General features: G+C 40.2%; 2 protein-coding genes across 5 annotated transcripts in view; one reads left to right on the top strand and one right to left on the bottom strand.

Moving 5' to 3' along the window:
* Nucleotides 1-215: 215 nt before the first annotated feature.
* Nucleotides 216-1,761, bottom strand: LOC134158794 (collagen alpha-1(I) chain-like). Its single transcript, XM_062609098.1, has 3 exons — nucleotides 1,510-1,761; nucleotides 1,269-1,428; nucleotides 216-1,153 (listed from the first exon to the last, which is right to left on the bottom strand). The coding sequence occupies exons 1-3, from the start codon at nucleotides 1,759-1,761 to the stop codon at nucleotides 519-521; spliced, it is 1,047 nt and encodes a 348-aa protein (XP_062465082.1). The 3' UTR covers nucleotides 216-518.
* Nucleotides 957-25,191, top strand: part of SLC16A7 (solute carrier family 16 member 7) — a 78,611-nt gene continuing 54,376 nt past the window's right edge. The window contains exons 1-2 of one of the 4 annotated variants that reach the window (XM_062609081.1): nucleotides 957-1,254; nucleotides 24,157-24,241. The gene's annotated coding sequence lies outside the window, so the exon portion shown is untranslated. Of the gene's footprint in view, nucleotides 1,255-17,742; nucleotides 17,932-24,156; nucleotides 24,242-25,191 lie in introns of those variants that run through there. The other 3 variants (XM_062609082.1, XM_062609080.1, XM_062609083.1) reach the window with 3 other exon arrangements.

The following is a 25,191-nucleotide window of genomic DNA, read 5'->3' as shown; positions in this document are numbered from 1 at the left end:
ACACAGTTTCAGCTCCTAACATGTCTGTAAAGATCCTATTCATAAGCTCTTAATAAACAAAGTACATCCAATAAAGTTAAGAAAATAAATAAATAACCAGGTTTACTTTTGAACATGTTTTGCAACATAATGTAAACAAAGGTAATTACTCCAGCCTCTTCACACTACTTTTAAAGGTGTACATAACGTGCAACTTTTACCCATGAGAATAGGCGTTACGGTAAAAGCTTTAATTATGCAATTATATGATTATCTTCTCTTTCCCTACAGGATTTTAGCCTTAAGGACAGAATTTCTGGAGAACTTAATGGTCACTTTCATAAATATGTTCATGTACAAAACACTGGGAACTTTGTTATTTCTTAGGGAGAAAAAAAGGTGGCAAAGGAAGAGGTGACCAAGACTTGAACTGACAACTCACTGCTGACTGGCCAAATTTCAGTCCCTGCTTCGGAAGACGAAGCTCCCGCGTTTAGCACAAAAATATCTCTGTTAATATTGTTGGGTTTTTTTTCCTCCTAAACGCAGCAAACTAGTGCCTTTTCGTAATCTTTCAGTGGAACAGCGACTGCATGAGCCTTAGGGTGAGAAATACTCAGCATCCTCAGTCCAGAAGAGGAGGAGAACAGGGTGGGGCCGGGGGCGGATACGTCTTGTGTCGCCAGCAGCGAGGTGAAGAACGCGACAGGGGAACGCCGAGGCTCCCCATGCCCCCCTGTTCCCGGGGACAGCGACCACCGCCCCGGCCTCAACTTCCAGCGAGGGTTCTTCTCGCCCGGCAGCCCCGGGCGGGGCAGGAGGAGGGAAGGGCACCGGCCCGGAGGGCTCACGCCTCGCACCGGAGGGCGCAGGACCCCAAGTGCTGCCCGTCCTCCCGCCCCAGCCCGGCGCGTCCCGTCCCACCTCCCGCTCTGGCTCCATCTCCCCGGGACGGGCGCCGCGCCCCCGCCGGCCCCGCGGAGCCGGGTTGGGCAGCCCGGGAGGCGTCTCCTCCGCAGCCCCCGCCCCCCCGCGCCGGTGCTGAAGCGCCTCGGCCGCTCCCCAGCAGCACCCCCGGGACAGCGGCGTCCCGTCGGCCCCCCAGCAGCAGCCGGGCCTTCTTCCTTGCCGCCCGGCCCGGGCTGTCCCGCCGCTGCTCCGCTGCCGAGGACACCTCATGGGAAATAAATAAATTAATTACCCCACTCAGCCCCGCGGCAGGGAGACGAGCCGGCGGCGGCCGCGGGATTAGATCCAGCCCGAGCTAGAGACCAGGTAACGTAACCTACCCGCCAGGAGGGAGGAGGAGGAGGAGGAGCAGCAGCAGCGAAGCCGCTGAGGTCGCCCCCGCCGGGGAGGGCTCCGGGGGACAGAGAAGGGGGTGCCGCAGACGGGGCGGTCCCCGGCTGGCGGCGTGAGGGCGGCTGCTCCCGCGCTTTGCGCTCCGCACTGTCAGTCACACACGCACACACGAGCCGCCGCCCACGCAGGGATGGACGGACGGACGGACGGACGGACGGACGGACTGACTGAAGGACAGACACCGCGTGGGGCGCAGCCCCCCGTCCCCTCCGTCCCAAAGCAGCCACCGCAGGGATAAGCCACCTGCCCCGCCGGCCCTGCAGCCATCGGCGCCCTGCTCTGACGGCCGGGCAGGGAGGCGGGAGGCTGGGCCGGGCTGAGGCCGCAGCTCCGGGGGGAGCGGCGCGATCCCGCCCCTCTGCGCGCATCCCCAAGGAGCGCCGAAGCCGCCTCCCGCCGCATCCGCGGGCGCGGTGGCATCGGCCGCCCCTAGCAGAGCCGCGGTCCTGGGCGCCCCCTGCCCCAGGGCAGCTCCGCTGGGAGCCGTGGGCGGGAGCCGAGGCGGCGGCGGCTGCAGCAACGGTGAAACCGTGCTGCCGCGCTGGCCGTTATCAGAACCGGGCCTGCTCGAGATGACCTTGGGAACGCGTGCCTCATGGTCCCTCTGCTGCACCACGACAGCTGCGGCCCTGCTCTGGGCTGCGATCAGCCAAACAACGCTAGCATTATTACCTCCAAATACTGCTGGCTCCAGTTATTGTTTGTATACTGAGCTCTCCGAGTGACTGGTACCAGAGGAGGGAAAATGCTCCCTCTCCATCGTTCTCTTTATTTGGACTGTGCTAGCACGCAGTGAACTCAAGGTCCTTGAAGGGAATGGTCTCATGGAGAGGGGCAATCATCCCAACAGAAAAGGTATTTTCTGTGATCATAGGCAGCACTGTGTCCTTGGTTCACGTTTGTTGAAGTGGCCCCTACAAAACACTGAAGCAGTCTTAGACCAAGAAGTTTCCCTGTTCACATTTGGAGACCAGAGTGTCCCCTGGTAGTCTTGGGAGGACACATAATCTCTTTGTCCTGCAGGGGCACAGAACTGACATGGGTTCTCCACTGCTATTCCAGTAAGGTGAATAGGAAAACAAAACAGAGTAACATTAGAAGTAGCTGTTTCTTTCAAATGCCAACCTGAGCTTTCAGCAGCGGAGTGTTGCTGAACTTATTATTGAAAGCTGTTTTGGGAAAAAGAAAGAAACTGAAGGAAGCTGATGCCTTATGGAGGCATCCATTCTTGTTTCATTGGTCTCTGTAATAATGACCCATGTTTCCATAGTGACATCCATCTGTGCCTCTCAAGTTACTGATCAAATAATAATGAAAGAGGTGCTTGCAGCTTCCATTGCAGGAATGGGGCCATAAACTTAACAGCACACCAATCAAGCCAACAAAATAGTGTCTGAGCTCTGTCTAGATGAATTATGGTACGAAAGTCAGACTTCTTTCAGAGAGAGAGGGATGTAGACTGATATTTAGAAAAAGAAGGAAACTGACAAATAGTTCAATAAAAGTGGTAGATGTTTTTATGTACACCTATTCAATCTAGGAATAATATATAAGTGATTCGCTTCTTAAAGACAGTGCTCTCCTCCCATTATTGTCTGCTAAGTTTGAATATAATACTTGAGAGTGAGTGCTGAATATCTGCTCCTTCCACCTGGAGAAATACATTCAGAGAATAAAGTATACTCCAGGTATTTCTATTATTTGTGCAATTTGTGCAGCTCTAACTTCATGCTTATAACTCTTGCCTAAGGGCCCAGCTAGCTTACTTTGCAACATTGTGTTTACAATGTAAGTGTCCTCAGAGCAAAACAGCTCATCATTCGGAATAGGCAAAGGGTTATGGATTATGGAAGGTTATGGATTTTCTTATATGGCAGCAGTGAGTAATTTTGGTTAATGGAATCAGCCTTTTTTTTTATTTCATGTTGATGATGTGGAGTATCCTAAGTATCAACTGTAGTCTTCATGGAAGGCCTTCATGGGTGGCAGAAAACTAAATTTGTGAGTCCTGTGAACAGGAAAACTATCCATAGGGTTATGTACTGATACAACTGATCTGAACAGGCGTTTTACATGTAAAGGGGGAGACTTTGAAATTAAAGGGAAATATCAAAGAAACACTGTGGCTCTGCAGCTGCAGTGAAGAGAGGTGGAATTCTGTTTCAGGACTCTTCAGTGTGCATGCATTATTAATAGTATATAAAAAAGCCTCCTTCCATCTCTTTAACCTAATTTTATCTGTCACTTCTCTGGATTTAAGATCACTCAGTTCCTGCTATGGCAAAATTTCATTCTAGAATCCCAGTTTCATGGAGGCAGGAGTTCCTTTGGGCAGCCTTAAAGAAGATGCTGTTACTTATTGGCAGGCAAGTTAAGGGAGATAAAAGAGCATTTCACCCTGAATCATAAGCTGGTGTTTTTTAAAAAACAAATTCTTCAATTACTCTTCTTTCTTGGATTTGGTTCACTGTGTCATACTTCTTACGTATATGTGTGTGGATATGTATATATTTCCAGCACTCTTTTTCTTCATTTTAGAAAAAAGTCCTCTTTAGTATCCTTTGTTTCTTAAGCAAATTATCCTGTCCTCTTTTTACAATGAGCAAGTGGTTTTGTTTCCAGTAACTGGTTATTATTGGACTGTTTCCAGTTGAAGAAAAGAGACTACATCTCACCTGCTTTTATTTTTATTTTTTTTCCCTACTGCAACATCACAGGATGATTTTGAAGTGTTGCATTTTTCTTGAGATGTCTGCTTTTAGAAAAGATGGCATCTGAATACAATTCTCAATTAATTGTATCTCTTACACCATTTGCCAGAGTTGAAGCTCTCCATTTTCTTATGTGAGGATCAAGAAAAGAAGAATATTCTTGGGCTGTGCTAATAATCTGTGCTGTTAAATGAGTTTTATGTTCAAGGTCGGTATGATTATGAAAATGTAATTATCTTTTCATTTATATTAAAAAATAGCTAGGTCATAACCATTAATCATTAACAGAGGGCATTACCAGTTTCTGCATCTGTTCGTGTAATATATATGGCCTAATGTTTGCAGAGCACTGAGGAGCGGGTTAAGTAGGAAAGCAGGACCTCATTGACCAACTGGTTTGTATCAAATGAAAGTGAGAAACAGGCTACATCTCACATACACATCTCAGTCCAAACCTGCATTCCTTGACTTGCATGCATTTGTGAGCTGTTGTGCCAACTTCCATAGTTTTATTGTGAATCTTGGAACGTTTGAAGGAAAGTTTGCAGTATTCAAACAAAAGTAGTTGGGGTGTAGGAGTAAGGAGATAATGTTCCATGGCTTGAGGAATAGAGGGTGTTGGACAAACTGACTGGGGAGCTCTATTTGGCTTTATAATGTCACATTTTTCTGATACTTCTTATAGCTGTTGGTCTCACAGTCAAGCATTCAAAATAATGTTAAACTTTTATTGAAGAGCAAAAGTCTAGCTAACCAGGTCATGGTGGCTGGCAAACTAGGAAGTGTCTCTGTTTTTTTTCTCTTGTAATCTCAGGATTTTTAATTCATAATATTTGTGTCTTGGGAGGGAGATTTATTATCATCAGCTCGTTCTTTTGTTGATTATATTTTGATTTTTAGTTAATGCAGTGTCTCGAAGTAGTTCCTTTATTTGTTATGCTCAAGTTCAAGCCCCCAGTTACATACTAGTATGTTTTTGGTTTCTGGACATGGTGCTTTCCTGTCTCATGACACTTGCAGTAATATGTAGTCAGAGGTGTGCATTAAGAGCATTTACTGATAAAAACTGAATAAGCATTTCTAAAAGGATATTAACATAACCAGGGCAATTAAAAAAATTCCCCAAATTGAAGGAGGAAAATTGATGGGAAAAAATGGGGCCTTAGCACGATGTACTCTTTTCCTTTGTGGTTGTAAGACTTAGGATCTTAAGAAATTGAATTAATTCACAAAGTCAAGAGGCACTAGAGAACAAACTAAAGCCTGCTTTATTTGTTCCTTTTTTAAATATAGATGTCGATGCATTTTCTTTTAACTTGGTGTCATGATTATTGAGTGTGAAATATTGAATGTATTTTGGTTCCACCCAACAAGACAGCAGTGGTCTGTATCATAGTGTAAATTATATAGAATTGGCTAATAACTTTAGACTGTAGGAAACTTGTACTTTTAAGTGAACTATTGATAAACTGCATAAAGCCCAAACATCCTAGAAGCTGGGATATTTCAGAATAGATGGATTTGATACTTCAGAATAGGTGGATTTGATATTCTTTTCATATGGTCACAAGGAAAGATATTTTCAGCACATGATTTTAATGGTCGAAGCATAAAACTCCATGGCCTGGAGTTGCCCAAATGTTCAGGATTGTTTAAGCAGTGTTTGCTTTCTTCTAGCGTGAACATTTGTACCCCTAGAAGAGCACTTTCCATTTCTTTTGACAGCAAGCTTGGTAGTTATTTCACTTTTTTCTCTCTTCAAGGTATCCTCCGTGGAGGATTCAGCTGCAGGTGATGATCGAGGTGCTGTGGGAACATTCAGAAAACATGTTGCACATGGCTCAGAATGTCTCCTATATTTCATGGCTTTTCTTGTTTTTATATATTTTTACAAGTTCTGGTCCTTTAGAATAGCTAATCTTCCCATGCCAGCTAGCAGACTCCTGCTGCAGCTTCAGGCATGACCATTGTCTGGTGCCCTCCCGTCATATGGCCTCCGTGATAGCAAACTGTTGGCAGCGCTCCTGTTTGGCACTTAGGCATAGCACATATGACAAAGAGTTGTAATGGCGTTCAAAATATGTTTGGTGTCAAAGAAGTTTTGTCATTTGTTGTCACTACAGTGGTGGTAATGACAATGCAATGATGTACATTGCTTTTTGCATGTGTTCCATGAAATAGAAATTAGTAAAATTAGCTACAAAACAGAACTACGTTGTCCCAAAGCTAGAAATGATTTTTTTTCCACAGAAATAGATTAATTAAGATGTTAGAATTCATCACTTAGACACTCTTGCAGTCTATGGTGCAAGCAAAAAGCAAACAAAAAAAGATGAAATCTAATTTATCTCTGTATTAGATTTAGACTTACAGTGTCAACTTCAGGCTTGTACTTCTCGGTGCTTGTTTTCTGAATTCAAGAAATACTGAGAAGAAATATGTATTTTACAGTACTAAAAACACGAAGAAACAAAAAAAGAACTTACCATTTCTGTGCTGACAAAAATGGCAAAAACATACATGCAAAATTCATATTTGATTTTTTAAAGAAAATTGGTTCCTACTGTATTAGTATTTGATTAGTATTTGATTAGTGTGGCGGATAGAGAAATATGTTTACTCTCAGCAAATGCTTTTGAAATCAATTGCATTAGAGTAGGTTTTTAACATTAGAAATTAAGTGCTTTGTGGCTTTTTTAATTCTCTGGAATAATGATATAAATATTTGGCAGCGAAGGTTAGAATTTTTGAAGTGACACAGAACTATGTTCAACTACCAACTGTAAAGAAACATAGCTGCTTTTCTCTGCAGACCTTATTGAGAGGTGGAAATTGGAAGCCTTAAAATTTAGGACGCCTCACCATGCTATTGAATTAAAATGCCATTTTAATGGAGTTGCAATTGCTAAATTGAGCTCCTATAGTTAGCACCTTGGTGCACTTTCTATAAAGAAAGAAAAAAAACCATCTGAATGATGTAAATAAGCTCCTCATGGGAATGTGTCTGATTTCTTAACAATCAGAATTTTACATGTTAAATTCCTTGACAATTCTGCCATTGCTGAGTACACTCTCCACTGAACAAATCTTTTGTAGAAGTTAACTGCTTTTTCATGCTGTTCCAGGTTGGATTTGGATCTGAAACGGGGTAGTGGACCCTGAGTTCTCAGCAGTGCCTCCTGCTGATGATAGAAATGGAAACTGATTAGCTATAAACTGCAAACTGGAACTGAAGACTGGTTCCAGAGGCAGAAAAAATGTGCCTAGGGCAGAGACTCCTGCTCGCTAAAGAAGGGGGTTGCTTCTGGAACGCTGGAGAGGACAGAATAGACTGGAGGGAAATTGGTGCTGGAAGCTGAAGAAGGCAATGGGCCTGTCACCCCATTACCAAACCTTTTTTAGGATGTACATTTTTATAGTCATTTGTGCATAGCATTAAACAAAAGGCTTCCTTTCTGCCCTGAAGAATTTGTAAGATCTCAGCTCATTGTCCTAATTCACTGTCTTCCATTAGCCAGCTCTTTCCCTTCTTCTTACCAGCACTACAAGAGGCGAAGCAGGGGACTCAGTAGCCCCTGATTAGAAGCCATGTCATCAGATTTAGGCAAAGAATGAAAAAAAGGCTGTGTATTTTGAGACCTCTAGGTTGTATATTTAAGGAAAATAGGTAGAATAGAATATGCCATAATAGCCTGTATTTACAAAGCATGAAATATGTATTGTATTTGTGAAGAATAAAAAAAAAAGGAGATCCTGTTTTCTTGTTCAGATATAATTATGTTGGCTGAAAGCATAAAGTATTTTTTGTTCTCATGCTTTTCTGATGTAGTTCTCCAAAAAGAGATGTCTTGATGTAGTTATGCTGGATATGAGGGTGCTTTATTTCAATTTAGCTTATTTTCTCATTCATACTTAACAATGCTAGAGCATCATGAGCACTGTGCGTAGTCCCAGTTTTAGCTATATTAGACTAGTGAAAGAGGTTTATAAGCAAACCTAATGAATATAAGAGGAAAACTCACATGAGGTAGAGAAATACAGGAAAAGCACTTAAAACTGAGACCAAAAGTACTGTGGTGTTTTCTCACAGCCATATATTTCAGTCTTGCTTGATTGGCATGTCCTCTCTTTTTGTGATTCTAGGTCCAGACTTGAGCTCCCTTCCTCTCATGGAGTTCTACTGGGTTAAAAGGGGTTATTCACAGTTTACACCCAGTAGAGGCTGAAGAGACTCTTTTGACTGCTTCTCAAGACACAGTTAGTTAAGTCTTTTGGATCACTTGCTTTGATGTGCCTGATTAATTTAAATGGAAATTATTTCTCATAATGATTACCGAAACGATTTCTCTGTTCCCACTTTATCTATCTTGTCTGTCCTCTCTTCTCTGTTTTCTTTCTGTGAAAACATTTTCTTTCTCCCCATTTATTAGAATAAAAATCTCGAAGTAACAAGTTACTATTATACTTTGCTCGTTTTACAGGCATGTTGTGTTTTCTAAAACTGGAAACTGTTGGAGACATGCTCTCTATAGGAGAGCTTTCACATGACACAAATGATGCTCCTCCATAGTAACCAGTATTTATAAATTATGCTATTTTTATCTTTATAGTTACATATGTTTACATTCTTTACCCTTCTGTTTTTTAATTTTGCCTTTCAGGTGTTATGATTAGGGTAAAAAAAAGAGGAAGCTTAAAAAAATTATAAATGTGGAAGGTGAAAACAGAGTTAAAGGGAAAGAGATGTTAACCTGAGGAAATATTATTTTGAGGAATTTCAGAGGCAAATACCTTCAAGCCAGCAGAAGTGGAAAAGTGTGTCATATTTTCATTCAGAGAGGGTTTTAGTTGTCTTCAGATTTTATTTTGGTTTATTTTTAGAAGGGAGTAGAGAGAATGTTGACCTTTGCCTTTACTATTTCTGTGTGTTAATTGTAGGCCATAACAAGGTTTTTGTTCTTGATAAATAGTTGTGTTGTGATGAATAGTTGTACACAAAATGGGCATACACTCTAGGCAGTGCTGTTGTGTACCAATATATCCATCAAACAAGATGTTAATAAAGAGTATGAAATATGAGAAAAAAATAACAAACTATTGAGCACTACAGTTCTCAAGCATTAATATTGCAGCCTTGAAAATAAAAGGCAAATGTTGAGTTTTATAGTCATGGTTTAGCTTGGTGGTTGAGAATATCTTGAATTACAGAAATACTTTTCAAATAATAAGACACATTCAAAGCCATTTGAACACTGCAAAATTAAATAAAGGCTAAAACCATCACCTTGAATAATGATGGCCTATCACCTCAGTGGGAGACAATGTAGACAGTGCAGTATGGATTTGTTCAGGTGCTTTAGCAGTGAGTGGGTGAAAAGGGGATTGTTCCTTACTTAACAGCTCATACAACACCATGAAGCCCTATGGCAGTGTGCAGTCTGTCAAGCTGACCTGTATGTGCACAGGTGACTCCTCATGTGTGCTGTGAAAAAGGAGTTCTAACATATGAAGTGAGAATATGTGACACGTACGTGTCTGCTTCCAGTAGCACCCAAATGCATACCAAATTTTGATCCAGTTGACTGTTTCCAGCTCAGCATTATTTTTGTAATTAAAGAGAATAATAGTGGCTTCCTCTGTTATGCTTAATAATAAAGCTGATTGTTTCGTGCAACCTGGAAAATGCAGTCATATTGTGATCATGATGTAATGGGATACAAAAGCATCCCTTCCCACAGTTAAAATAGGTTCTTCTGAATGTGGTAGCATAGAAAGGTGTTAATGAAGCAAGATGTTCTTGCTTAACTAGGTAATCAGCTTGTACTTCTGGATATACTTTAGCATTGCTGAAATATTGTGTTCATAAAATGATGATTTAATCCTTATTGTTCTCAATGAAAATGTATTTTATCTGTGAGGCTATGATATTTTTCTTTTCTTGTAGCTATTTCCTGAAAAATTAGGAAAGCTGTTGTAGTTGCTGTGTCCAACCTTACTGTTAAATTTTTATACTTAAATTGCTGGTCTGATAGAATAGTTTTTCTACAGCATACTGTACAGTGTTTTATTGAGGATACAGAATATGTTTTTAACCTTAAAAAGGTAGTTAAAAATTCCTTCCTTCTTTCCTTCCTTCTGTCCATCCATCCTCTTCACTATGGCACTTACACTTTATATTGATCTGCCAAGAGTACCATATATGCGCGTGGATGTATTTTCCGTCTGATCCTTTTGACTCTTTCGGAACACTTCTATGACCAGGTGCATAGAAGGAGTAATGGATACTGTTAGATAAAAAGAGTGTTTCATACAAAGAGAACAGTGTGAAGAAAGCATGGGACTGAAGGAGGGAAACCTGAATGTTGGCAGTAAGGGAGTGTGAGGAGATGTGGAATCTGGACCCAGTAAGAACACAAATGAATTAAATGCTTGGAGAAACCATTTTACTGCCATTTCTTTGACTTAGCATTTGAACTGTCAGAACTGAATGGATGATTCTTTAGTCAGTATTTGGTATTAAATTTAAAACCCTAAAGAATGAAGAACTTCTGAAATCAAGGAAGTTTTTACTCAATCAGCCAAGCAGAGCAGGCTCTGTTTTCCAGTGCCAAGTGGCTAAGGTTGTTTGCTTCGAAGTTGTTCTTGCTGCTCCAAAGGGGGGTTTGAACTGTTTGGTCAATCCCTGCTGGGTTCATTAACTTTGTGTGTTTGTTTCTGTTACCCCATTGAGAAGGGAATGGTTTGCATTTGTGTTCCTAAAAGATTGGACCGGAATTATTTAACCAAACCCCAGTGAACGTGGAACCTTTAGTACTTGGTTGAACTCGTGCTACCAAGGTCATTTTCATCTGCTCCTCTGACCTTGCCAGAGGGAATCCCTGTTTATTTCTTCATCTAGTAGAACAGTTTATCTGGGCCCTGCTGAGAATAGAAGTGGGCCGCCTACTTTCTACAGCAAATGGGAATCACAAGAGACTATCTCTTGTCCTAAAATGAAAAAAGCTTATGGAAAAAGTTTTTCTATTTTTTTTTTTTCCCCTTCAGAGAATTGGTAATTTCTTGTCTTGAAGGGTGTTGCAATGATTCTTTAAGCAGGAGTAAGAAGGTTTGTGACAGCAGGGAGAAGATGCAAGGTCTTGAAAGCAGAGAAAGAAAGAAAGGTATGTGATATAAGTTGTCAGGCTGCTGGACTTTAATTCTCAGGCAGTCCAGCAATCCAGCAACTTATTTTTTGCCCTCCTTTTGAGGAAAGCCGTGGTAGCATGGGCTACCTAAAAACCCCTCAGTGCCTCAGACTGGAGAGAATGCACAGTGCTGTCAGAGCACTGGCTTTAATTTCAATGCTAAAATGCAGCATAAGCATTAGAGCAGATTGAGCAATTCTGTTGTGGACCCTGGGTTGACTTTTGAGAGGCATTTTGTATTACTTCTTTGATAACCATCTTTAAAAAAACATGCATGCACAAAACAGCTGCTGTAGAGCCACAGTGAACCTGCACATTGATCTGAATCTTTTACCTGTGGTAGCTAAAAGTGATGTATTTATCTCAAATACACATACTCAGGGTGGCTAGAAAGAAGTTGGTTAGTCCAGAGAGCAAAAAACAAAAGTGAGCAGTAAGGGAAAGTTGCTGCTGTTTTGGTATTCAGGCCAGCTGGGAGTTGCATGAAATTTATCTGTCTCCTGAGGAGCCTCAGTTGGCAGGATTTCTGTGGATTTCTGCCCATAAAAATAAACCTGCTTTACCCTGGTAGAAGCTACAGCCAAGAGTTGATCCCTCAGGGGTGAAAGCTTCTGCCAGCATAGTTTCCCCTCTAGGCAAAATAGAAAGATATTATACTACACCCTTTAATCACTATGGGTTATATCTCCTTCTTGTCTTTAAACAAAATCACTTTATCAGTTGCTGAATATTTGTATCACTGTGCTTATATGCTCAAGTAATATATAACCACATACAACTGTCATATTCCCACCTTAATGTTCACTTACATTTATTGCTTACTCATTTTAAATGCCTTCCTTAATCATGGTCTAAATCTGGTTGAAAAGCTGAGTGCACTTCCAAAAAATATAACACATTATTTGGCAATTTATATATCTGTATGTAAGTCATAAACTTTCAAGCTGGAGACCATCTTGCAGTTTTTTAGAGGCTGGAAGCAAATAATTTTTGCTCAACGTAATAATTATGCAACTGCAGATTTTTTTTTTTAAGTTAGAGCTAAGAGTTACAGGCTTTCACAAGATGTATACCATGAAAAATTAAGATGCCAGTACAGGCAGTAGTGCCACTCATTCAAGCTCATTTTCCCTTTCACTTATATTTTGCAATGTCCTCATAGCATCCTGTTCCCTCTGTTGCATTCTTTTATTTTGTGTTCAATTACCTGTATTTTTATATAGGTACATTTAAATACAGTACAGTGAGAATGAAGGAAATCAAGGCACCAGGGGAAACATGAAATACCAAACTTGTGGTGAATAAACCTTCAGTCAGTTACAGAGTAGTTTTTCCTTTTCTAGGACTTAGTATGCTGGTATGTTTTTGAGTTACTAGAGCTGGTAGAGTAAGAGGGGGATGAGACTGCCAGCCTTTGAAGAGGTTGGGGATTAGGGAGGAAGAGGGGAGGTAGGGCAGTGAGCATTCCCATGGAGTAGGCTGAAGCAGCACTTGGGGAGGGTGGACAGACCAAGGGATTGGTGGGGGAGCATGTGTTTTCACCACAGTGCCGTTGCAATAAATTGTAAACTACAGGCGGTGAGAAAGAACCTGCTGATACTTCTCTTTAGCCTGTGTACTTGCAACTTGTGCACAGGCAGTTTTTAACCCACCAATGTGTCTGGCTCATTTTGGAAGGAGGTGTACAAGGGAGGAGAGTTATTGCCATTTTGGAGACAGGTGGGAAAATCTCTGTGTTTCATATTGCCCACATACAGCAAATCTGGTCCTGCCATTGTCTGTTCATGGTTCCTTGTAGTCTTCTTCATTCACTCCTAACTATGCCTTGATGCTAACAGCTGCAGAGAGGGCTTACAGGAGAATAAGGCAAGAACCAGCCCAAAAGGCTGCACGTTGGGCAATGTGATACGCAACATACCTTTCAGATTGGAGTTTTCTTCATTCCTAACACACTCAGACTTGTGCACTGTCACACCCTATGGCATATCGTATTACTCAAGCTCTTGTGTATCTGCAGATCTGCAGTTATGTAAGTAAAAAAAATCTTCATGCCTGAATGATAATACATTTTAAATAACTCACAGAGAATAGTTTAAAATTAATATTGCCTTTATTTTCTGCAGATGGATCTCCTATGGAATTCTTGATGGAATTATTCAAAAATACTTGTCAGTATCTCTGGTAAAGCTACTGTTTCTATGGTCAGTTTTGAGCAGTCCCTGATGCATATCTGCGTCACCAGAGACAGCCCTATCTACTTTCTTGACTTAAGTAAAATGTATTCTGATGCCAGTACTCCAACATTTGCAAGAAATTGTCTTTAATACCAAGCAATTTTAGAGAATTTTAGAATGCCACATATTCAGCTATTATGGAATGCAGCCTCACAAAAATCCAGAAAAATATGAGGCAAAATATTCATGTGTTATAAAAATTAATGTCTTATTAGCAATATAATCAGTGTAGTTGTGAATTTGCTCAAAAAATGCTGCCCCTTCAATTCTGCATCTCTGGGCAACTGTCCAGTTTTTACGTAAGGTAAATTGCCCTCTAGGTTGTTCTGTAAGGAACTGAGTTTTGTTGCAAGTTTTAATTGGATTGTTTATGCAGTGACTTAGTTAAGTAAATTGTGAATTAAAATTGCGTTTAAGAGATTTGTCACTGCTTTTTGTCTGTCAAGATTTGCTTTTGCTATAGAAGACTTGACTTGAAGATTTACTTTCAAAAAGGATAGTATTATTTTCCTGTGCTATGTACATGCAGCATAACATAGTTGATTTGTACCTTCCATAAATTTTCTCCTATGCAGGCATGATAGCCACAAAAATGTTTGTAGTGCAACAATACTGAGTTGCACGTTTTACAAACACAGTAACAAAATATGGGCATTGCAGCACTGCTTTTCATAGACTCAGTACTCAGCTGAACTGAATATATTTTTCTCAGCAATACAGAAAAGATTGCAAAATTTCAGATTTCATCACTATGTTGTTAAGATGTGGATCTGTTTCAAAGATGGGAGGAACATGTTTAGAATCCAGAACATGTATTTTTCACTTTGTTATTTGTAAAAGTTAAATAAACAAACATGAAACCCCTCCTCCTACCTGTCCCAAAACATTTAAGATTTAAAAACATTGGACTGGAATAAGGAACTGGGTCTCTATTTTCAGCTCCCTGAAATACCAAGATATAGGGCTGGGTTCATCGAAATGCAGAGTTCAGTAGCACAGGTATACGATTGAGCAACTTATCTAGACTCGCTTTATATCATGGAGAGGTATAAGCACTTGTAGGCCACATATCATTTCATTACAGCTTAGATGTCAAAAACAGGTTAGGGAGATATGTACCAGAAGTTCATTTCTGCCCATTGCCTGTAAGCAGAGCATAGGTATCCAGATCACATGCAGATATGTGTTGATATCTAAGTAAGGCTGTGATGCATTCCTCCCTTAAATCAGAAGTCACAAATCATGTGTAAGCCAAAGAATATCTTGCAGAGCTTTGATTACAAACTTAAATCTTCCCTAAAATGTGGAATGCTAGAAGTATATGCTAGTAAGAAAACAGTAGAAATGGAGATTGTCGCCCAATATCTGAGGTCTTGCAGGGGATTAGACAAAGAAATTATAAAGTCACACCAGCAGAAAACAGTTTGTGACCTAACCTCCAAAACAAAACACTCTGTAGCTTTAAGGACTACTGCCACTGCCACTGCTAACATAAAGCATTCTTTAAAGAAAATCAATATCCTTGGATTGTGACTGAAGGAAAAAATGTGCTGTAATATTAATGATATTATTTGGTTGTCTGCAAAAGAGATTATTCTTTAAGTGTCTATTAATAAACAAATGTACTGAAACAGATGTTAATGAGTAGCAAATGTGCTCTGAAGTTCATATTGACATCCATACTAAATGGTTATGGTGAACTTCAATTTTAGCAATTTGAGCTCATGAGCCTGGAGGAAAACCTAGCCTTTTTCTGGTGTCTGGCACTCTTCCAGGAAGAAACAGTTAAATTAAGTATGTGTCTATATGTGAGTGGGCAGTAAGGTGGAGTAAAGTAACTACATTTACACAGCTATCTCAGAGGATCTCTCCAGTAGCTGTATTCATGTTATATTTAAAAACCCACTGCCATTATTATTCACGAAATACGCTGCCAGATTAGTTTCATATGGTGAGTTGAGTAATAGCTCTCTTGGTATTTCTATGTTTTTACAGACAATGGTCCATGACAGCATTAACTTTTATTTTTGTTAAGTTCAAACTGACAGTGCACTGCAGGCCAAGTGCCTGCCACTGATGTGCCCTGTGCCAATTAGCTCTGTCACTCAGAAGCACTCTAGCATTAGCTCTGACCTTCTACCTGATGGTCAGTTCTCTGAATTTAGAAGATCAGCCTCGATGTAGGCACAGATTTAAGCGCTTGTGTTTGCTTTCTGAAGTGGATGGACACAAGGCAGCTATGGTCTGCTGCCGTGATGCCAAGGTGCTGCTGTGCTGGGCTTGCTTGTGTTGATCATGCAGTCAGCATCCCTAGAGCTGCAGGCTCACCTTTTAAGGACAGCAGAGTGGTACCTGCTGTTAATTCCTCTTTCTGTGGCTGCTTTTCATGGATGCAGAAATCTTGAGGCCAGAGGTGATTTTCTCTTCCCCTGCTGGGGTGGGATGGGGATCCTGTGGAAGGAAGGGCCTGCCACTGAAGGGCACGGCAGGAGGGAGCAGCTTTGCTGACATGTGAGAAGCTGTACTCAGGACCAGACGCAAGTTGTCAAAATCTAACAGAGGGTGTCCAGCACGAACAATGTCTGGCTTCCTATTTCTCTCCAATAATAGGAAACACAGTATTGTTGTCACCTCAGGGTCTCTGTCAGAGTTCAGCAACCCATGTTTATTTCCTTTTTGGTCCTCTTATGTGCTTGTATCAGCAAACACGCTCTCTTCCTGCCGTTGTCCTCAGTGCTGAGGAGAACACTTGCAAATAGTCCTCCCCACAGTTTGGCATTAGAGGCTTATGTATCACTGCACCGTATTATCTCCAGTATATTTCATTCTTCCTGAAGGAAGCGTTTCAGATTCAAATTAAAGTTGTAGACATTACAGAGATCAATTAAATGATAATATTTTCTTACGATTAGGCTAGACTTTAAGCAGTGCTCATATTCGGTGTGCTTCCAGTAGTTCTGGAGCTTGTCTCACTTTACATGTGAGGTTGCCACAGGCCTTAGAAATGCAGATCATCATTAGCATCAACATTTTTAGATAAATTAAGAACTTCATTGAGAAAACTGCTTCTTTCCCTGTGAGTATTCAAAGTGGTGGGCAGTGAAAGTAACAGTAGTTTGCCCACAAAATCTGTCCCAGAGACTGCCTAGAAATCCCAAACAAAGCACTTTTAAGAGCTTTGAGGCTTTGATATCATAGAATCAGAATCATAGAATGGTTAGGGTTGGAAAGGACCTTAAGATCATCTAGTTCCAACCCCCCTGCCATGGGTAGGGACACCTCACACTAAACTATCTCACCCAAGGCTTCATCCAAACTGTTGCACAGTGGATAACTTGGACAAGAAAACGTTTAATTTTTTTTAACCTGAGTCCTCAGAATGCTTTCCCATTTCATTTAGTCATGTGTTTCATCCTTTCCAGCATTTATTGGGTCAAGGCAAGTATGGTGTGCGAGACTGGAGAAAAATAACAATTGTAAGGACACATATACCTTTGTGTTTGCTTTTCTAACAAAGTAGTTAAGGTCACTTTTGCAGTTAAAAAGGAAAGGCTTTTGATGTGAACTTACAAAAGCATTTTGCTCATAATTCTTGAGTGAATTTATGATCTGATCTAAGGTACAACTTGCTTTAGCGTGAGTATCGCAGATGATTCACTTTTTTCCTATACAGAAATGGTAAGTCTCTGTAAAATTTAAGAAGTAATATTTTTGTGGCTCTGAAGCAAATTCTGCATTTTCTCCAGCCAAATGCAGCTTTCTAAATAATGTGGATAGCATTGCTTATTAATACAAAGAAGTTTCTAATTACTCCATAAAGCCTAATGCAATATTTTAGTATGCCTGTTAATGGAGCAGTCTAAAAAAATCCAAGTTAATTGCATATTTACTGTTAATTGCTGGACAATTTTGTTCAAATGAGAAAAAAATTAGACTTCTGCAGCATGTTAGTTGCATTGAGTGCCTCCAGTTTTGCTTTTAAGCTTTTGCTGATGATCTTTAGAGCATATTTATTACATTTTTAATTGGTCGAACAAAATAATATTAATGCTGATTTTAACTTACTATACATTTTAAAAGGCAGGTTCACACCCAGCATCTCAGTACATGCTGAGCTCCCGTGCCATTAGGCACAAACCATGTTCAGATGTCCCCAGATATTAGCACTCACTTTAAAGGCTCATTTTAAATATAAATAGGCACAGAAGATTATAAGGAAAAATCCAAGGATACCTCTCTGTGGGATTGTGTTCTGAATGTTGAGCTTCACCATAACCTCTTGCACCTTAGTAATTTGAGATGCTTGTTGGTTTGGCAATTGGTCACACAAAATAAACTGTCTAAACATCATGTGTGATAATCAACCAATCACGTCTCCAGAGAGTCTTTAAATGTTCAAACTGAACTGGCTCTGTATCTATCAAGTTGAGATTATTGTCTTGGACAGCAGCTCTCTGCCAGGTAATGTGTAATTTTTCCTATTTCCTTTTAGCTTTACATAGTAACAATAGGTAGTTTTAGATTATTGTGATAATCCATGCAAAACTAATTGACTAATTAAATGCAAGACAAGTCAACGCACCACTGCATGTTGCACAATATTTGCTAGTGGCTTTTTAATGATTACCTAGCATAAAATAACAAAAGAGTGTGAAGCATTTTTAAGACGAAATATTCTGTCAACTCCTAAAAAGTCATAACAAGGATTAATGACTGAATGGTGACGCTCCCCAGTCTTGTCAGGCTTTATAGATTTGGTTGACATTTTTTGTTCATGTATTTTGCCAGCATTTTGGAGAAAACAGAGGCCAAAGATGGATCTTCTAAAGAGAAAATTTAAAGAAAGTGAAGCATCAGTGTAGCTCAGGTCAGATTTCGGGACTGATGAATGCGGAATGTACATCAGAGTTAGAGTAAAGGTGTGCTGAAAGTGGTTTTGTGGCTATGTGAGCTAGAGGAACAACAGGACAGTGTGAAAGCGTGCAAGCAAAGTGTTTGAAGTGTCTGAAGATGCTCAAGAAGCTCACAGCTAACATGGAAAAAGATGAATGAGGGCAGGAGATTTGAAGACAAGTTGGACATAGATGAGGCAACAGCCAAGGTAGATGATTGCTGTGGCAGCATGCGTGGGAATGAAGACTAGAGCCTGGGCTGACAGGGAGAATTAATCCCATTTGTTCTGAAGTAACATGTAGTTTATAAATGAAATACCAATCTTACATTCAAGACAGAACTTGATGATAAACTTCCTATTTTCATAAGGATTTGGGAGGGCAGCCACAGCATAAGCCCCCAGCTATGGAATGAAGGCTGTTCAACCTTGCTGAGCACTTAAACAGCCGATTCTTCTGCAGTGCCATAGATTTCTATAATAAAGAATGAGGGGTTGCTTTAAAGCCAGCAGTGTGGGTGTATACTTCAGTGGCACAAGTAACTCTGTTTCAGACTTTTGCAACCTCAGAGCTGGGTGTCCTGTGCCTCCTTTTAGCTGTAGGCACTTTAAAATTTATTAGATTCCTTTGACTGAAGCAAATCCAAAAATAATTTCCAATTCTGCTTTTCATATATAACAACCCCTCTAAAACCTCCAACCAACCTAAATGGTTTTACCAATAGTTAATGCAGTAGTGGTTTTGCAGTGGCTGATTATACATGATTTTGGAGAAAAGTTTACTGAGTTTATTTCACGGAGATAGCCTGGTGGTTTTTGGTGCTTTTGTCATCCCTGTTATCAAACCTTAAAGCCTCAAGGTCTAATTCTTTGCTTACTGAGCTCAAAACTGAGTGCAAAACTTTGATTTCACTAGAGCAGCCTGATGGCTTAGAGGCCAGAATTTTGGCTGTCATCTTCACAACTCTTCTGATGACAGAAGCAGTGTAATGTCTTACCACATAGCATGGACTTAACTGGGTCAAACTGCAAAACAAAAAAATCACAAAACTGGTTAGTGGTGATAGTTTTCGTGTTTATTTCCAGTGGGTATTTTTACACCTTCTTTTAAATTTGCATTTGCTTATTTTATGATTCTCAAATGTTATCCATAAATTATTTATGAAAAAAAAATATTGGTGAGCTCAAAAAAAAGTACTGTTTTGGTTTTCGCCAGTGACTGGGACCCAGTGTATATTCACACAGTCCCACCCTCATGTAGAACTTAGCTATGGTAACTCTTCAACAGTAAAAACAGTCACTTCCCTGTTAATACAGATAGAATGAAATAACATAAAGGTATTCCTACAGAGTAATGGAAGAGAGGTCCCTGAATCCTTACAAAAAGGAGTTGTGTTTGAATAACTGATTTTTCATGATGCTGCATGCAACGTTAGTGAAGTTTATGACAAAAATTCCTTTAAATTTAACTTCTTGCCTAAAAACTGTTTTTCAGATTGTTGCACAAAATTGATTTAGCTGTGCAACTCCCTATCCCTTTAAACAGTTAGAAAGTAGAAAGAAATTGAGGGGAAAAAGAAACAAATGAGCCTGTCTCTTCTCCCCAGTCACAGAGAAAGGAAGCACTGTGCTTGACCCACATAAGAGAAGAAAACAGGAGAGTGAAAGATTTGTGTGCAGTGTAGTTACAGATATTACAAAACAATCACTGCATGATGTTTAAACATTTCTTTATGGTGTTTCCACTGAGATACTCCATTAGTATGTGACGATAATGAATCATGATTGTGCTTCACTGAAAGCTCTTGCCATGCCATAGCTGCATACGTTTCTGATTTTTTTTTTGTCTCCTTGTGGGTTGCACATGGAAACAAGGGAGAGAAATTACTTGAAGAACATAAGAGGAATAGAAGTAGCACAATTATAATGGCACTTAGAAGTGGAGAATCTTTTCAACACAGTTTTATTTCATTTTGTCAATATTTTTTTATTCAAGTTAGAAGTGCAGCTATAAATACAGTCCTGTGGGGAATGTGAGAGAATGCCTTTAAAAAATGTCCCTGGGCAGTGCATATGTGTTGACAAAAGTGGAGGATTTTAAATTCTTTTTTTTTCCACTTCTGTAGACGTAGCTTGTCTACAGCAACTAATTTGGGAAGGAATATTTTCAGCTAAGGAGAGAGATTGAAATAAGACAAGTAATTCTTTACTGGTAAAGCACTCAACATCTATACAGTGTCTCAGTACAGCTGGCAGTGTTTCTTCCAGATCTAACTCCTACATGCTCAGATGGTAAGTCTTTAGAGCAGGGAAAAGTGCCATCTGGTGATTCAAAACAATACAAAACTGATGGAATCAACTTTTTGTAGATGACAAATGGAACTGGTCATCAATCTCAAATAAAATTGCCATATGTGATGTTTGGTTCTGAAGATCCTGGAACCTGAAAAACACTCAACTATCTCCATTGTCAAATTTCTATTTAAAATTCTATTCTTTCATTATACTGCAGCAAATTAATATCATATGTTTAGCAGCAGTAAATAATAATTCATGCACTTCTGTAATCACAAAGTGTCTGTGATGTGTGCTGATAAAAAAGCTATATGCCATATATGTGCCAATTATATAATTATGAAGATTATAAACATATATTTGTGTTTTTACATTAGATTTTGGACTCTGATATAGGGTTTATGATTTATATATATTATATAGCATGTGTCATGTAAAAGAGTAATACAAATATAAAATATGAATATAAAGCACCATAATGTCTAATATAATTTATGTCATAATTTTTAGATTTCCTGGGAAGAGCCTTCTCCTGTATTCCACCTTATTCTAGGAAGCTGTCTGTGGTGGCCATATGAAGTGTTAATTCATTTTTCTGTTCTCCCTCATTGCTATCACGTTTATTAAAGCTGAAACATTTGCCTTACTTGACAGTAAATCTCAGGTGTTCATGAAGGAAGTATGGTAGAAATGGATATTGCCAAATGGGATACTCATTAGATAACATAGCTTGAACCTTTTTGGCTTGTGTGTTTGTTTTGCAGCCTGCACATGGAGATGTGCTGGTGCAGCCTGGGTACCCAGGTTGTTGGTTGAAGGAAGGCCCTTGTCAGGCTATACACAGCAGCCAGCACTCCCAGAAGAAGTTAGGAGGTAACTTGCACACATGCCTCTGCTGCTGGCTAGCCTTTGCCCAAAGACATCTGAATTAAGGCTCCAGGAGAAGGAAAACCTAATCTACATTGTAAATGGCAGGTGGATGTAACTTCAGCCTGAGGTCATTATAATTTCAGCCGGCAGCCTGATGGTGGAGTGCAACTCAAGCAATCTGCAGTGGTAGTGCACTAAGTGGAGAGAAAGAGGTAGAAAAGCAAACTAGAGCAGTTGGTCTGTGAGAAAGTCTTTTTGAGCCTCTTAGGTTTTGTCCCTTTTCACAAAGGGAATGACAGCAGACATGGAGTGAGGTGAGACCTTGAAACATGCAGTAGAATGGCAAAATGAGTGAGAAGGTATCTGGGATGAAGAAAATATGATGCACATGAGCCCAAAACATGAGCAAGGTTCCATAAGAGGCAACCAAAAAAACCCCTTCCTTTTGGTGTTTTCTGGATTAGAATAATTGAGATGGGACTACAAGAAGGAGAATTAGATCATTTGGGGCATGGTTATCTGAGCTTAGCTACTCAAATCCTGAAGTCTTTAAGCTGTGAGAGCTAAAGCAACCCCTTCTCCCCAGACAGTTTTATAACAACCACTCATCTTAAGAGTAGAAGTCAACATATGAAAAGAACTATTGGAATGAGGGAAAAATTATACCTTCTGCAAATGAGAAGATGTGAGTGCAGTAAGAGCAGGAAGCAACTTTTCATTTTATGCACCTTCATCCCCACAAACCAGGCATTTAAAATAAAGATACTGAATAGTGAAATAAAGAAAAATGAAATAAGGAGATGAAATCACACCTAATGACAAATCTGGAATCTTTGAAAGGTATTTCAACCATATCTGGCATTACATACACTTTAAATCACTAGTCATAAGTAGACCATCACTGTACTAAAATGCTGGTGTAATGAAACGACCATTTCAGTGCTTTTGTCTATTTATGTGTCTTAACTGGCTTGAATTCATTCTTTCTTCTTTTTTGCAAGACTTTTCAGAGAGTATGAGTTGAATTGTTGTATCATTGCAAAACATAAAATACTGATACATTGCATACATAAAATTACTGATAGGTCCTCAATTTCAAATTCCAAATCAGTTATTTCTGACTTGGAAATAAGAAAAGAGGTGAACAGGAATTTAACTCCATAGAGTAAGAATTTTTGGTTTAGTAATGAGTTCTCTTCACCTATTAGGAAACTAATTTGTATCATTCAGTATGAAATACAGTGTTGCAACAAACATTAATAATTTTTGCTTAGTAATAAATCTCTGAATTATGAGGAAGATTTTCTATAATGTATGAAAATATTTAAAGAATTAATTTCCACCTGTGCTCAGCACTGGTGAACACTGTTTTCAGTTGTGTGTCCCTCACGACAAGAGAGATACTGAGTTGCTGAAGATGGTCCAGAGAAGGGCAATGGAGCTGGTGAAGGGCCTGTGAGGAGTAGCAGAGGTAACTGGGGTTGTTTAGTCTGGTGAAGAGGAGGCTCAGTTAGGACCTTATCACTCTACAACTACCTGAAAGGAGGTTGTAGTGGGGTGAGGGTTGGTCTCTTCTCCCAAGTAACAAGTGATAGTACAAGAGATAGCAGCCTCAGGCTGTGCCAGGGGAGGTTTAGACTGTATATTAGGAAAAATTTCTTCACCAAGAATGTGATCAGGTATTGGAACAGGCTGCCCAGGTCAGTGATGGAATCACTGTCCCTGGAAGTGTTCAAAAACTCGAGAGGGCATGACCTGCCTTAGTGGTAGACTTGGCAGTCCTGGGGTGTAGACTGGACTTGATGATCTTAAAGGTCTCTTCCAACCTAGTTGATTCTGTGATTCTATGAAATTCTATGAAAGTCTATAAAAAAGCCTTATGGGATGCATTGAATCCTTCATGTAAGATACATTGTTTTCTGTCCCTCAGTATGTACTTGTTCAAAATGATCCCAGGATATGAATTTCTGACTTGGCAAGAACGTTATAGATCAGCAGTATGTACTAACATCTGGCTGCATAGTGCAGCTGAATTACTTGCGCAATAGCAGTAAGAGAAGAAAATGTCATGCAAATACACATAATTTTAGGCTCAAGGGCCCAGTATTCTTGTGTAATACTGGTTAAACAGACTGACAGAGCAGAGACATTTTGCGATGTGTTAATATGGGAAAATGTAATTAGTTCCAAAATAGAAGTTACTGTAATTCAAGCAGTAGATATAAGCTGAGAAAATAGTGCTAGCCCTTTGTGTAATCAAATCATACTGTAGAGTTAATGATTTGCCAGGTATTATAGAGTTGAAATAGAAGATCTGAAGAGAAATTGCAGAAGCAAATCCTTCACAAATAGAAGTCTTATGTGTATCACAATGAAATATATCAATGACAGAAATGCAGTTTCCTTCGTTATTGCAACTGTCCTGTAAGCTTGAGTCACCAAATTGCTTCTAAAGGCTGGTGTAACAGTTGATAACTATGCTTGAGGAGCATTTAATTTCTAACAGAAAGGTGTCTGAAGGGCAATTCAACCATAAGTTTCTAGAAAAGTAGGTATGTATTAATTTCCTTATGTCAATAGGGAGGTGTACTTCGTCAGCTAAATATAAATACCTCATCTCTCCCTCCCAGCTACCTGAAATAGTGAAGAAGTTGAATCTGTTTTTACTTGTCTGCCAATATTCAATGAAGAACAATTAATTTTCTTCTCTCTTGGGTACCACTTTATCTTTCTTTCTCTCCCTCTCTCTTTCTTGCACGTTTGTTTTTTTTTGTTTTGTTTTTTTTTCCCTCTCACCTCTTTCTTTCTTTATCTAAATGTAGTCATATTATCCTTTCCAACCAAGGTTATTATTAAAGCTGCATTTCTAGATGTTACACAGCCCATTGTGTGGTTACCTGGTAATAGAAGCCAGTGTCATGAAAAGATGCCAGATCCTACACCTGGGTTGGGGCAATCACAGGCACAGCTACAGGTCGGGCAAAGAAGAGATTCAGAGCAGCCCTGCAGAGAAGGACTTGGACATGTTGCTTGATGAGAAACTGAACCTGAGCCGGCTTCAGTGTGCGCTCACAGCCCAGAAAGCCAACCGTATCCTGGGCTGTATCAAAAGGAGCGTGACCAGCAGGTCGAAGGAGGTGATCCTGCCCCTCTGCTCTCATGAGACCTCACTTGGAGTATTGGGTACAGTTTTGGTGTCCTCAACATAAAAAGGACATGGAACTGTTGGAACAAGTCCAGAGGAGGGCCACGAGGGTGATGAGGGGACTGGAGCACCTCCCATATGAAGACAGGCTGAGGAAGTTGGGGCTGTTCAGCCTGGAGAAGAGAAGGCTGCCTGGAGACCTCATAGCAGCCTTCCAGTATCTGAAGGGTGGGTATAGGGATGCTGGGGATGGGCTCTTCATTAGGGACTGTGGTGATAGGTCAAGGGGTAATGGGTTAAAACTTAAACAGGGGAAGTTCAGGTTAAATATAAGGGAGTTCTTTCCTGTTAGGGTGGTGAGGCACTGAAACAGGTGGCCCAAAGAAGTGGTAAATGCTCCATCCCTGGCAGTGTTCAAGGCCAGGTTGGACACAGCCTTAGTCAACATGGTCTAGTGTGAGGTGTCCCTGCTCATGGAATGGGTGTTTGAACCAGATGTTCTTAAGATCCTTTCCAACCC

The sequence above is a fragment of the Pezoporus occidentalis genome, unplaced genomic scaffold (genome assembly GCF_034315485.1).
Source record: "Pezoporus occidentalis ecotype Australia unplaced genomic scaffold, CSIRO_AGI_Poc_V1 ctg134, whole genome shotgun sequence".
Lineage (NCBI taxonomy): Eukaryota > Metazoa > Chordata > Aves > Psittaciformes > Psittacidae > Pezoporus > Pezoporus occidentalis.
This window is presented reverse-complemented; position numbering and strand designations above follow the sequence as displayed.